This window comes from Anabrus simplex, chromosome 3, assembly GCF_040414725.1.
Source record: "Anabrus simplex isolate iqAnaSimp1 chromosome 3, ASM4041472v1, whole genome shotgun sequence".
NCBI classification, from domain to species: Eukaryota; Metazoa; Arthropoda; class Insecta; order Orthoptera; family Tettigoniidae; genus Anabrus; species Anabrus simplex.
The window spans coordinates 441,601,340-441,614,991 of record NC_090267.1 but is presented as its reverse complement, the minus strand read 5'-3'; the positions used below and the strand labels follow the sequence as shown (position 1 = coordinate 441,614,991).

At 37.8% G+C, this 13,652-nt stretch overlaps 1 protein-coding gene across 7 annotated transcripts in view; it reads right to left on the bottom strand.

Moving 5' to 3' along the window:
- Window positions 1-13,652, bottom strand: part of kst (spectrin beta chain, non-erythrocytic 5 kst) — a 621,462-nt gene that overhangs the window by 8,470 nt on the left and 599,340 nt on the right. For all 7 annotated transcript variants that reach the window (XM_067143517.2, XM_067143512.2, XM_067143511.2 and 4 more), the window contains 4 exons: window positions 11,961-12,099; window positions 10,575-10,713; window positions 5,330-5,639; window positions 3,569-3,697 (listed from right to left, as the gene is read on the bottom strand). In XM_067143517.2, the coding sequence (XP_066999618.1) occupies window positions 3,569-3,697; window positions 5,330-5,639; window positions 10,575-10,713; window positions 11,961-12,099 (717 nt within the window). The remainder of the gene's footprint in view (window positions 1-3,568; window positions 3,698-5,329; window positions 5,640-10,574; window positions 10,714-11,960; window positions 12,100-13,652) is intronic.

Sequence of the window (13,652 nt, the reverse complement as noted above, 5' to 3'; positions counted from 1 at the left end):
TGGACGGTACTGCGTAACCTCGTCGCGCAACCTTAGCCCGCAACATGAACGATACGGAACGAGGTTCGCTGCGTTCCACTGCTTGTCGGTTTTCCCGCGTCACATCAAAGAGCTGCGCGCGCGGAAGTTACAGCAAGCTTGGACGTACACAGGACCTCGGCGCGTAACACACATTCGCCTCTGTCTGCTTGATCAGTAAAAATCTTGTGGACCGAGCAAAACACACTGCATTTTATTGAAATATACAGAGCTAAGGAAATGTTGAGGCTAACTGGTCATCCCAGGCATTTCAACAAAATTTTAAGGAATGACCACTTTCCCCATCCACTCCATTCTCCGGTTCACTCTACGTATTCCCAATATCCCCATCATGCTGCACAACATAATGTTCATCAGCTGCCGAACCCATCACATTTTCAAGGTTACACCGTTTCAACACCCACTCCTTCAGCTTCCTTATCCTCGCCGAATACTACTACTACACCCAAATCTCCTCACTCCAACTCCAGTCTGTCCACTGAGTGAAATACAGTAAGCAATTCCCACGATGTGGATATGGATTTTCAGGACTTGATTAGACTTACAAAGTAGTGTTTCTGTGTTGAATAAGCAATTAAAATAGATAATGTTTGATGTATGAAACATAGAATATCCCAGCAATAAATTCCTTACTTACGTTTCTATTTCCGTTTAGTGCTTCAATCAGAGCTTGACACATTCCGGTACGATAACACTAATCGACTGTTTGGATATTTTGAAAAGATACTGCAGACTAATGTTTGAATCACCGGTTGCTAGAAATCGTACTGTCACTGCCAGTCTCTCTTGCACCGAGATAGCCTCTCTGAATGTGGTATCCTTCTTAGCAACTTTAGGCCCTATCAAATTGATGAGGTGGGATCTCTCGCTGAGTCTGAGGGAAAAGCCAACTCTGGAGGGTAAACGGATTAAGGAAGAAGGAAAGACATGTATTATTATTATTATTATTATTATTATTATTATTATTATTGAATTTCTAATATGTTTTCATGTAATAAGATACGTATTTCCGTTTCATTGCTGTCATTTTTATTCAATTAATGTGAGTATAGCTATGAAGTATAACTTAACCTCTACAAATGATGTTATGGCAGTAAATACATTGCAAAAATTATGTTGAAGATAACTACATTAATATTTTGCCCATGTAAATTGTGATTTATTGCGCGTTTATCTTCGTTTTAAGACTGTACCCCGCTGCTAGTCCAACAACTACAACAGCTGTTTGCGTCTCCTTTATGTTAAAACGAAATGCTATCAAACCTTGCCAAATCAATTCAAATCTTATCAAACCTTCAGCAATGTTGAACAGTCTTTGACAAGATTTGACAAATTTCTTGTGAAATGTTGAACTACCGGGCGAGTTGGCCGTGCGCGTAGAGGCGCGTGGCTGTGAGCTTGCATCCGGGAGATAGTAGGTTCGAATCCCACTATCGGCAGCCCTGAAGATGGTTTTCCGTGGTTTCCCATTTTCACACCAGGCAAATGCTGGGGCTGTACCTTAATTAAGGCCACGGCCGCTTCCTTCCAACTCCTAGGCCTTTCCTATCCCATCGTCGCCATAAGACCTATCTGTGTCGGTGCGACGTAAAGCCCCTAGCAAAAAAAAAAAAAAATGTTGAACTGACAGGAAAATGTAATGGTGTACAACACGCATAAGACTGGTATTTCCTGCCCCAGAAGTTCAAGCGTTGTTATAGATTAAATTTATGAATTACTTATAAGTTTGCACATTCCCGAATGTAATAGAAAGGCATGGAGAGGAAAAGTAAAAGAAAAGTCTGCAGAGAATTACGACTTTCTTTCAAAGACGAAATGTGTATTTCGGTCAGTTCAGTCACTTCACCGTTTTAAAATCTTATATACTGTAGGTAAGGGTTATTCTGCCCGAAGGCAGGTCCGAACCTCCGCAGAGGTGTTCCTGAGCCGGAGTTTACGTGCGGTAGGGTGGCCAGTTCCTTTCCGCTCCTCCATTCCCTTACCCCCCCCCCACCAACAGCGCGTGGCGACCCATCCACCTCCTGAACGACCTGACCACGCCCAATGTTGCTTAACTTCTGAGATCTTACGGAATCCGGTGTTTCAACACGGCTACGGCCGTTGGTTTATATACTGTAATAATATAATATTGTAAAACTAAAGTACAGAAAACCGTCGTCAGGCCTGAAAATCGCTGAGCAGGGTCGGCTACAGTCAATCACTTGTTTATTTTCACTTGATGAAAAACTTGTTTAATAATTGTTTTACTATGCTTTCACTACCCATATTACCGAGCGAGTTAGCCGTGCGGTAAGCGCGTGCAGCTGTGAGCTTGCATCCGGAAGATAGTGAGTTCGAACCCCACTCTCGGCAGCCCTGAAGATAGTTTTCTGTGGTTTCCCATTTTCACACCAGACAAATGCTGGGGCTGTACCTTAATTAAGGCCACGGCCGCTTCCTTCCCACTCCTAGGCTTTTCCTATACCATCGTCGCCATAAGACCTATCTGTAAAAAAAACCTACCCATATTGAAACATTTAAACCTCCGACTTGATTGCCTAAGCAATAATACTCTTGCGCGGAACTCGAAAACAAAAATCAACACAAAGCGTTGGAAACGGAAACGACGCCTTGGTCAGGTTTAGCAAGTAAAATGTTTATAATGCCCACTAACTGTCTGAAACTTCATGTCAGCCAGCAAATTTGAACCACCATGTGTAGTTCTACATGAATATAGCCGAGTTTGCCAACATCGCCTATGTTTCCGTTTAGTTGCATAATGCAAATAAATATAGGCTGCTGCAGCTAAATCCATCTTTCCAAGCTGCGCTGTCTCAACTGGCGGAACGCTGGTAGGTTACGCGTTACGACCTGCGGCGCGGGGTAGAAAAGTTTACCTCGCAACCGCGGTGCGTAACATTGCCCCGTTTAACCTTGGCGCGCGACGTGGTTACGTTACGGAGTTAGGCGCGCATGTCTGTACCCGCCTTTAAGGATACAAGACAAACAGAATTTTCCCTTCGCAAGAAAGGATTTATTATAGTTTCAGGCTTTCAATCAGAGTTACATGTTTGATTATTGCAATTAAGAGGAACAACAGAACATCTGTTTTACAGGTATCAAAATCATTTATTTAAATGTACATAAATGCTCATTGAAATTTGAAAGTATTTAAATGACTGAGTTTACACCAGTGTTAGCATGACTTCATACACGGAAATGTTAAAACAAAGACGTGGACAGAGACATGAAAGGAGAGAAAACGAAGGAATGCTCTAGACATTGACATGAAAAACACCACAATTACTGTACCAGCAATTCTTAAACCAACCTACATTATAAGGGATACTACTACAGCTTATGGCAACCCATAAATTCAAGAAGCCAATGATTATAGATTTTTTTTTTAAATCTCGTGGCTAAGATGAAACAGTTTGGATAATTTTGAAGTTCCTGCAATCCTCCTCCCATATCACAACTAAAGCAAGCAAGTTGCTACTAACTAACTACCTAACTAACTTTGACCTGTCACTCAAAATGTATAACAAACCTTGTGAACTGCTACCATCAGTCTGATTTCGGAGCCAGGCATCTGGAGGTGGAACACCATTATGATGCAATGGAACAACTCGTTGGGGTTGGTATGACTGTGGTCGCATGTTGCCAGACGATTCAACATCTGAAAGAAAAAATTCACTAATTAGGTAACAGTAATAGACAAACTCATCAGGAGCTGAGAAAACAATGGATGTAGAAGAATTGGGGCTGATGAGGAAAGAGCCTAACTATTTTAAGATGGTAGTGTATGGAAACGTGAACATTGTCCTTGTCCTGCGTTTTTATGTTCGTCCTTTCCTCCTTTGCTCCTACTCCTCCTTCCAATGCTGACCTCTTCATTATGTTTACTATATGTGTTTCTAGTCATGTTCTTTATGACTTGAATGATCACAGCTGGTTAATCAGTCACCACATAATCTCTCTCTAAAGGCAGACCGCTGGTAAAGTCTCAACTGAGAGCCTGGCAATGGAGAAGAATAAAGTGAGGAAGAAAATTGGAGAGATTTGATCTTTGCCTCTGAAAGAAGAGTTTCCATCCAAGTTTTTATTTTGTCACATCTAATAACAATGTTATTTAAACAAAATTGACTTTCAACCTATTAGGTCGTGTTATACGTACACAGTATGTGTTGAAGAAATGTTAAGTACAGAACAAAAATGGCCAATGAGACACCAGTGGGAGCCGAACCCACAACCTCTCAATTTCATGTCTGTTACTCTACCAATTGAGCTATGGTGGTCTACGTATAAAATGACCTAACAGGTTGAAAGTCGATTTATATTACAATGCAATCGTGAAAATTCAATACACAATGTTATTTGTTTAACGACCCTTCAATTGCTATTAATTTTTAAGGGACTGAGGTGTTCCTGCAGAATTCTTTTAACAAGCGAGGAATTACCACCACCATGCTGTCACATTTAAACCCTCCCAAACACCATTGATTTCAGCCAAGATCAAACCCTCTATGTAGAGAACAGAAGGGACAATGTCTGTGCTTGTGCAATCAGCTTGACTCCAGAATACTTTACATTTTGTTTAACCCTCCATGTGTCAAAGTGCGTAACTGCACTTCTCTACATCAAACACAACAGGATATTAACAGGTCCGCCCTGTCAATATTTATTTTTATCACTAAAACATAGTTACCTACATTATTAATCATACCTAATTAGAAAAATTTGTATCATTCTCTTCATGAACAATATCAAAAGAACCTGCAAAACATCCTTATTTTTCAAAACCCAAGACAAAAATTTTCAAATATTGAACATATACTGTAATAAATCTAAAAACTAAGCACTAAAATACATCCTTCTTAATTATGATCTTTTCAGGATATAATGTTGCATCTGTTCTTTAAATTAATATTTTGAAACAAAATAATGAAAAAAAAAAAAAAACCACTTAAAGGAAATTAATGTGAATATATTAGAATATATAGTAGTGAATGCTTAATGCCATTAAAAATCTTCTAGTCCAACTATAAACATTAAAAAACATTTTACACAAAATTCAGTGCCTATGTTAAGGCAATCAATGTTTTTTTTACTACTATAAACTTCTTATTTGTGCTGCCCCCTTTAACAGGCTTAAAGATGCATAATGGAGTGACCTTGCCTTGTGATCATGTTGGCCACAAATAGAAACAGTACTTATCATCTAAACAATATCCAAACAAAGTTCCAATTGGAAATCATAACTTAATTTCACAAACTGAGAATAAATAAATGTATTATGAAGGAAACCTACCGCCTGGTTTTGTCCGGAGTGTTATAGCCTCTGTGCTAGGAGAACGAACAGGTACAGGGGGGGGAGCTCCACGAGGTGGAATGGGAGGTCTGTCTCCATCATGTGGTGGCTGCTGCAATTGCTGCTGCTGTAGTAGTAGTTGCTGTTGCTGCCGTTGTTGATGATACTGCTGCAATAGTTGAGTCTGGGGTGTAGGATGTTCCAATTTCCTATGCATCTCAGGTGTTGAAGCATGACTGGAGAGGGAACTGGCATCACCATCACCTTCATCAGCTCCCATGGTTGGTAGACGGTCCTGACTCGATGGGCTCTGAAGACAAACATTTCAGTTAATGTCTGAATGACTGCTTAGTACCTGTTTTGTACTTTAGTGTCTAATCAAATTGTGTACTGAGAGTTGGTACGGAATCTTTTCTCTTGCATGGAGCTATCAGCTTGAAGCCTTGAATCAATAACCAAAATTTGTTTCTGGTAGTAGAAAACAATGTGAAGAGATAAAAGGCTACATTAGGAATGAACTCCATGGATGAAGCTGCATGTGTAAACCAGTTTCAATTAGTAAATATTCAAGATAAACTTAATTATAACTAAGTGGTCCGCTTTAGTTATAATATTTAAGTTTATCTTGAATCGAAACAGACTTTCAACGTATTAGGTCGTGTTACGTACATGTAGTACGTGTTGAAGAGATGCCAAGTACAGAACAAAAATGGCCAGCCGGACACCAGAGGGATCCGAACCCACAACCTCCCGATTTCGCGTCGGTTGCTCTACCAATTGAGCTATGGTGGCCTAGGCCATATTTGTTCTGTTTGGAAGGATCTGAACTACAGGTCTGGCACTGCTGCTAGCACACTGTAGAGTGCGTTTACGTCGCCCGTTGTGGGGCATGTCAATGAATACTGAATTTTCACGACCGCATTGTGCCAGACCTGTAGCTCAGATCCTTCCAAACAGAACAAAGATGGCCTAGGCCACATAGCTCAATTGGTAGAGCAACCGACGCAAAATCGGGAGGTTGTGGGTTCGGATCCCACTGGTGTCCGGCTGGCCATTTTTGTTCTGTACTTGGCATCTCTTCAACACGTACTACATGTACGTAACACGACCTAATACATTGAAAGTCTGTTTCGATTACAATGCGGTCGTGAAAATTCAATATTCATTTATCTTTAATATTTACCAACTGATTATAGTCAATAAGGGATTAGTATTACTTGAAACTATTAAAGCTTATCACTTGTAAACCAGGTTCAATAGTGGGTCATGCAAGGCGAATGGAGGATAGGTTACCTAGGAGAATAATGGACAGCACTGAATACTAGATGTAAGAGCAGTGTGCTGTAGGCGTTACTGCCGAAGATATGTTGAGTGGTACGGTGAAGGGTAGCGTATATTTGTCACCTTTTAGCCTACAGTACATCTGGATTAGGAACATAACCGTCTGAAGTTGGCTAGCGTGGTGCATATTTGTCTTGTGACAGCCTAGTTATGGATTCGAAAAAAGTCGTGAAATTACTAATAGAGACAAAATTAAAATCTGTCCGAAAATGGACTGGCACCTGCATCTTTAAGCGTGCAGAGGTAGTGCGAATGTTGAAACTCGCACCTTCGAGTTTTGACTCAATCATTCTAGTTGGTCGAATCAAAGTTTTGTTGGATTAAAAATGGCGGCTAATTCACAGTTGCACATGGTCGAGTGTAACCTGAAATTCATTGTCTAGCAGTGTGACTAGAAAATAATCTTTAATAACCCACTGGTCCTAAATAAAAGCTACCATTTGTTTTAGAAAGAGTGATATCCACAATGAAACTTTATATTTTCATGGCCTCCCATGCAAATGTGTTCATATTTTTGTTGTCTGGTATTTTTCACACCTTTCAGTGCACTGTTATTTTATTATCCCCAGCAGAAGAGGCTTTTTATTTGTTCTCTCGTGTTTTTCACACCTTTTAATATTCTCCTCTCATATTTAGAAATTGTAGATACAGTTTTCACTGTACCCGCAGATACATGATGTAAAATGCCGCCATGTCTGAAAAAATCATATCTAGTGTTTCCATATCCCTGTTGGATAGCTTTTATTTGTGTATTCAGTATTATGTTATCTCACTTAACATTTGAAGATGTGAAGATTGTCCTCATTTTGTATTTTCATGTTTGTCCTTGAGTCCTTCTCCTGTTGCTCTCTCTTCCTACACTAACCTGCCACTGTGTTCATTCTATTGCATGTTCCTTTTCTTGTTCCTATCTTTCTATACATGACTTGATTTTTCACAACGTTAAGATGGAAGGAAGAGAGGAGCAATGAAGGAAAATTTTAAGCAAACTAAAGATCAGTCACTTTCATCTTTCAACAAATTTTGCACTTCATTACTAATTTTCCGTAATGAAGTGAAGATGCCATATTTATACACACTGTAATAAAAATGTATATAATCAATCAAATAATATATATACAGAAGTAAAGAACTCTCACTGAATGGAAAACTACGAAATAAAATGAAATGGAATAGCAAAACCGAACCCTGGAACTGGCAACTGTCAAAAATTCAACATGTTCATCTTTCTCATCGTAATTTCCTCATTTCTTCAAGGGATGTCATGACAATCCACTTCTTGTCATTCTCGATGTCAACATCAACAGCAGCCATGAGTTCAGTTTCATTCATATTTACAACCTCTTTGGGCGCAATTTCACAGAAATAAATTAGTGCAGAATGATCTGTTCGAGCGCCTTCTCTGTAGTAAGCGAGTTAATTCCACCTTTTCAATACAAATTAAATAGTGTTTATTAAATAAACATTTAATGGAATTAGTTTCAACCTATTTGAAGGTGATCTTCAGCCGTATCGGGTGTAGAACAAAGTATTTGAAACATAGTGGTTTTAAAGGTGGTCATAAAAAAGAAGTTTGACACTATGAAAAATTGTTTTTAGAATTTCATGAAAACACTTTTGTTGTAAGAAATTAGTTCACTTAGCTGCAGGAATATATGAGAAGAAGAAGAAGTCTTAATTTTCTTCGTAGTATTCAAGAGCGTAGATACAAATCGAAATTCACAGTCTTGATCAGATGTGGAATTGGGCTTGTATGCATAATGTTGTAGTACAGGAGAAGAAGTCCTTTGATATTCTTCATATCACTGAAGCGTAGCAATACTTTGCACATATGCTCAATTCTACATCTCATCAAGATTATAAATAAGTGTATCTACGCTTTGAAGTGATACAAAGAATATCAAAGGACTTCTTCTCCTCTACTACAACAACATTATGCATACAAGCCCAATTCCACATCTGATCAAGACTGAATTTCGATTTGTATCTATGCTCTTGAGACGAGATTGTGTTGTACTAGTTGTTTCAAAAGTCTCAATCCTGCACCCTCACATGTCCAAAGAATCCCAGTCTCCTCTTACGCATAGTATCTATAATGGGTTCTAGCTCTTTGTACACGACTTTGTTAGGTATTATCCGTCACTGTCCATCTTTCTGGTATTTTTTGTTGATGCAAGTTCTTCCAATCCTCCTTTAATTTTCTTAAGTCTGTCAGTCTTTGATTGTTTATTCAGGTGAAAAAGTGTTTCTGCTGCATATGTAGCTTCTGGTTTTATAACTGTGTTGTAGTGTTTTATTTTTGCATTTATTGATAAACATTTCTTTTTGTAGATATCCCATGTTAATTTTTGTGCTTTAGGTGATCTATTTGTTCTTGTTTGGATTGAGATTTTTTCATTTAGGTTATGTGTTATTACTTCTCCAATATATCTAAACATGAGTTTGATTTTATTACCATTTATGGTAACTTTTTAGTTGTGTTGGTTTTTTGGGGCATAATTTCTGTTTTTCAAATGATGTTTTGAGGCCAATTTTATTTGTAATGTTTTGAAGTTTATTTAATAAACACTATTTAATTTGTATTGAAAAGGTGGAATTAAGTCACTTATTATTTTTAATTTGGTTTAATCAAAGTTCAATACGGACCCATAAAATGAAATTCATTTCACGGGCTCAGCTTTGCTATTCAATTTAATTTTATTTGGTAGTTTTCTGTTCGGTGCGAGTTATTTACTTATATATATTATCTGATTGATTTTATACATTTTCATTACAGTGTGTGTGTGTGTGTGTGTATAAATATAGCATCTTCACTTCATTATGGAAAATTAGTAATGAAGTGCAAAATTCGTTGGAAGATGAAAGTGACTGATCTGACTGAGGTTACTGAGAATAAACCGACAGATTCGGAGCCAGATTTGGAATGTTTATCAGCTATTTCTTCGCATCAAATATCGGAAAGTGAAAGAGTTTACGAACCACCCACAAAGCAACCTATCATGACAATGTGGTCTAATGTTATGCCTCCAGATGATTGCATGCCAATAGATTTTCCCGAATATTTTCAAGCATATACCTCTCTGAGTGATGAAGCATTTACTAGTGCAATACAGATAAATTATTGACAATCTGTATATCTCAGTTTGTTTGCGACATGTTCCAGTTTTGTGTAGGTATGATCGAAAATTTTATTATTATTTTGAATTTAGGAATTACACTTTTTGAACGGACTGAACATTTTTCTAGTCTAAACATTTATGCACTTTTGTGCCACCATGACAACCCTCAGTGTATTAGCTTTACACAGATATATAAAATGTCGTGGATTTATTTCATATCTTGCAGATATTTTGTATTTTATTTCAACAAGTAAATGCCGTAGCTGCCACCACAAGAGTTAACATTGCAGGATTAAAAGAGAATACACAGCGTAATCTGTTAAAAGTATATGTAATGTTCCTGGTTACAGGAACTGACACCAACTGTAGAGGTTGACAATAGAAATGAAACTTAATAAAGAGGTCTATCTGAGGAAATGAACTATTGGATTGTTCACTACTGTTATCAATAATGTTTATAACTGACTTGGAATATTAACTTCATTGTAGACGGATACAGCTAGAATCCTAATTAACAATAACCGAATTGGAATATCAACTTCACTGTAGACAGACACATCTAGTATCATAATCAACAACTAGTTTTGAGAATTGTTCACACAGTTCAAAATCTGACACTCCCCCCCACATGGTTTGGAAATCATATACTATCATTTATTTCAAAAATACACTTACAAAAAAATTTATTATTAAGAATTTTGTATGAGACTGATGATATGCAAGCTATAAACATCTTGAGTTTAATAACTACAGTTTTTGAATGAAACAACAGAATTTACACATACCTTTTGAGTGTCATCATAACTGAGCAACTGCAGACTGGGAGGTAGTTTTGCATGGAAGGAAATTTTGTTCACCCATTCTTCCATTTCCTGCTCAGTTCCAGCCAGGAAAAGAAATTCCGATCCATCAGTACAGCATAGCCTAAAAAAACACATTATCTTCAATTGCAGGTAAACAATGACTTACCTAGACAAAATAATCTGAGAAAATGTTATCCTACACAGAAATTCAAGTAAGTCACCAACAATATTTTTTTTAAATTCATATTATTGGTTAGGGATATATTGATCATCAGCCCCATATATGAATTGTGAGAGCAACATCTGCCATATGTAATATGTATGGATGTTCAATCTTTGTTCCATTTCTCTACGAGGTCAGGTATAATTATTTATTTTCAAGTTACAGCTTTTATTGTTGTTTTGTAACTGGCAGGGATTCTGTATCATTGTCTTTGTTTCAGACATAAAATGTGCGGAGAGTATGAAGATGGAGCTAAAGAAACCGAAACGTACACCCAGTTTCACTACTCGACACCACACACAAAGTTTCCAAAAACTGCAACGTCTGGAGCAGGTTTACTTATTCTGAGCTGAATGGTCAAGAAAATATATTGATACATACATGCACTTCTCTGCTTGTAGTAACCTATCTAGAAGTTTGGGCAAACACAGACTTGCTCTATCATAGCTGTTTGCACAGTTGAAGTTTCCAGTTACTGCTATCAAGTTTACCAAGCTCTGCCGATGGGGTACTAGCGAGCCAAGAGTTCAAGAAGACATGTGTAGATGGTAATTAACACAAATAATTCCAATAAGAAAAATGTGTTGCAAATTTGGTACGATTAATCAAATATAGTGCACTCCACACAAAGCAAGTTATATGAAGCACTTGTTGTCTTGTGTAAAATAAGAGATGCTTATGTCACTTCTTACATTACATTTCACAGCCCGCCTTGTGGCTATGATCGTTAAGGCGCCCGTTCTGTATGTTCTGTCTCGGTGGTTAGCCGGTTCGAGTCCTGTTGGTCTAAAAGACCTTCACCATCACAATGTTGGTCGGTAGGGTAGGAGAGGTGGCTGTATACAATTTCTAACGACTAGATTGTGTGCCAAAAGTCTGGGTTAAATTTTAAATTTCTCCACAAAGTTCATATGAAGTGAGTAGGCTATGTGGCTCTTCCCACCTCATCATCATCATCATCATCATCATCATCATCATCATCATCATCATCATCATCGTCCCACACCCAGATGAGCAGGTTGCACAAGGGTGTCTAATTCAAAGACCTGCACCAGGAGAATCAAACATGTCTTAACACTCCTGGGCCCCAAAAAAAGTTATAAACAAATATACATACATTTCCTTTCTAGAACTGCTAAACTCACCTGAAGACATGTTTCCGCTTCGTGTAGTCACCTGCTTTCTCACAGCGAGCCTTAAAAACAATGATGGGTGATGTAGCTGCTTTGCTATTCACGAAATCTTCAGTGTCTTTAAAGAAGCACAACAGCTGTCCGCAGAGAACTGGAACCAGAAGAATGTAGTCAGTAAATATGGTTTTCAAGGAATTCTTTACTGTATCAGAGAGATATAACATTCAAGATCATCATCATCATCATCATCATCATCATAAGCCTTACATGACCTAAATGGCTGAACTGCTAGATGGTCTACTTCAAAATTTTGAAGTCCAACCTGTAATACTTTGACTCAGGATCAAACAACAAGGATTTGACAAGCAAGTCTATTTAAAATAGTAGAAGGATAATTTGAAAGGGAAATCATGCTTTGGGAGGGGAAGAGGAGTGTATTTATCTGGACCATGTATAACACTAAATGTGATACTTCTGGACAATTCTAGAACATAATAATTAAAAACTGCCATTTAGGAAATACATGTAGGCCCGGTTGCATGAAGACATCTGACTGGAGATCAATTTAGAACCTAGTTCTGAAAATGAACTGAGATTATGACCATCACGTTGTATAAAACTGAACTCTGATTACATCTGAACTACATATGTCTAAACAGAGTTCATAAAAGTGGACGTTGCAACACCGCCAAACAAATGAAATACAAAATAGCTTTGCTCTTTGGATAATACATGATGAATTGAGCTGGCTGTGACTGTCAGCAAATGAACATCGTTTGCAGCATGTACTGGAATTTCTCCATACGTATTTTTTTTTTTTTTTTGCAGCGAACACAGGTGAAGGAAAAATGGATCTCCAACTTCGCTCAGTCAACCCTTGTTTTCCTTTTTTTTTTTCTGATCCCAATGATAGATTTGCGAAGCCTAGTGATTCTTTCATTTCACGGCCTTTGTGGCTGTTCTCTTTCTTTTATTCATTCTTTGAAGAATCGATAGTGTTAAGAAAGGTGATTGCCCAGTTACACTAGGCTCATTCGGTCTTGTGTGGCATAATATCACATCAGGATAAAACTGTTGTCACATAGAGCCCATCGTATGTCCGTTTTTCCTTTACGGTACCCGTTATCTACAGCGATATTAAAGGTGTTGGTCATAGTGCTTTTATGAGCACAGCAGAGTGAATACGTAGCTGTCAGGAAAATGTGAAGCAACTCTGCATGTCAATAACTACCTCATGTTTCATATGTAGGGCGAATTAAACACGGCAGTCTCCAGCTGGCAAATGAAGCACGTTTGAATACATTACATTTTCTCGAGAAGTACTTGGATCGATTTTTGGAATAATCACAGTAAATGAACTTGTAATGTTCATAGATTTAAGACTAGGTGTAGAAAACAGTGTTGTTCCATTTTAAAAACAAAGTTAATAACATTATCTCAGAGGATATTGACGCCATTATATCTTGAATGGTCCACAGAATATGCTGAATAACCCTCCATATCCCAGTAAATGAGACATCTTAAAACATAATGTAATATCATAAGAAATTCATAGAGGTTATGTTGTAGAATTATGTTTCACTGCATTATAAGAAGCGTAATATGGCTTATATACGGACAACAACTATAGCTAACAATGTATTAGGTTAGCCTTTTGTGCGTTTTCTTGTTACACAGGTAATATGTTCACAATCGGCTGTTTTT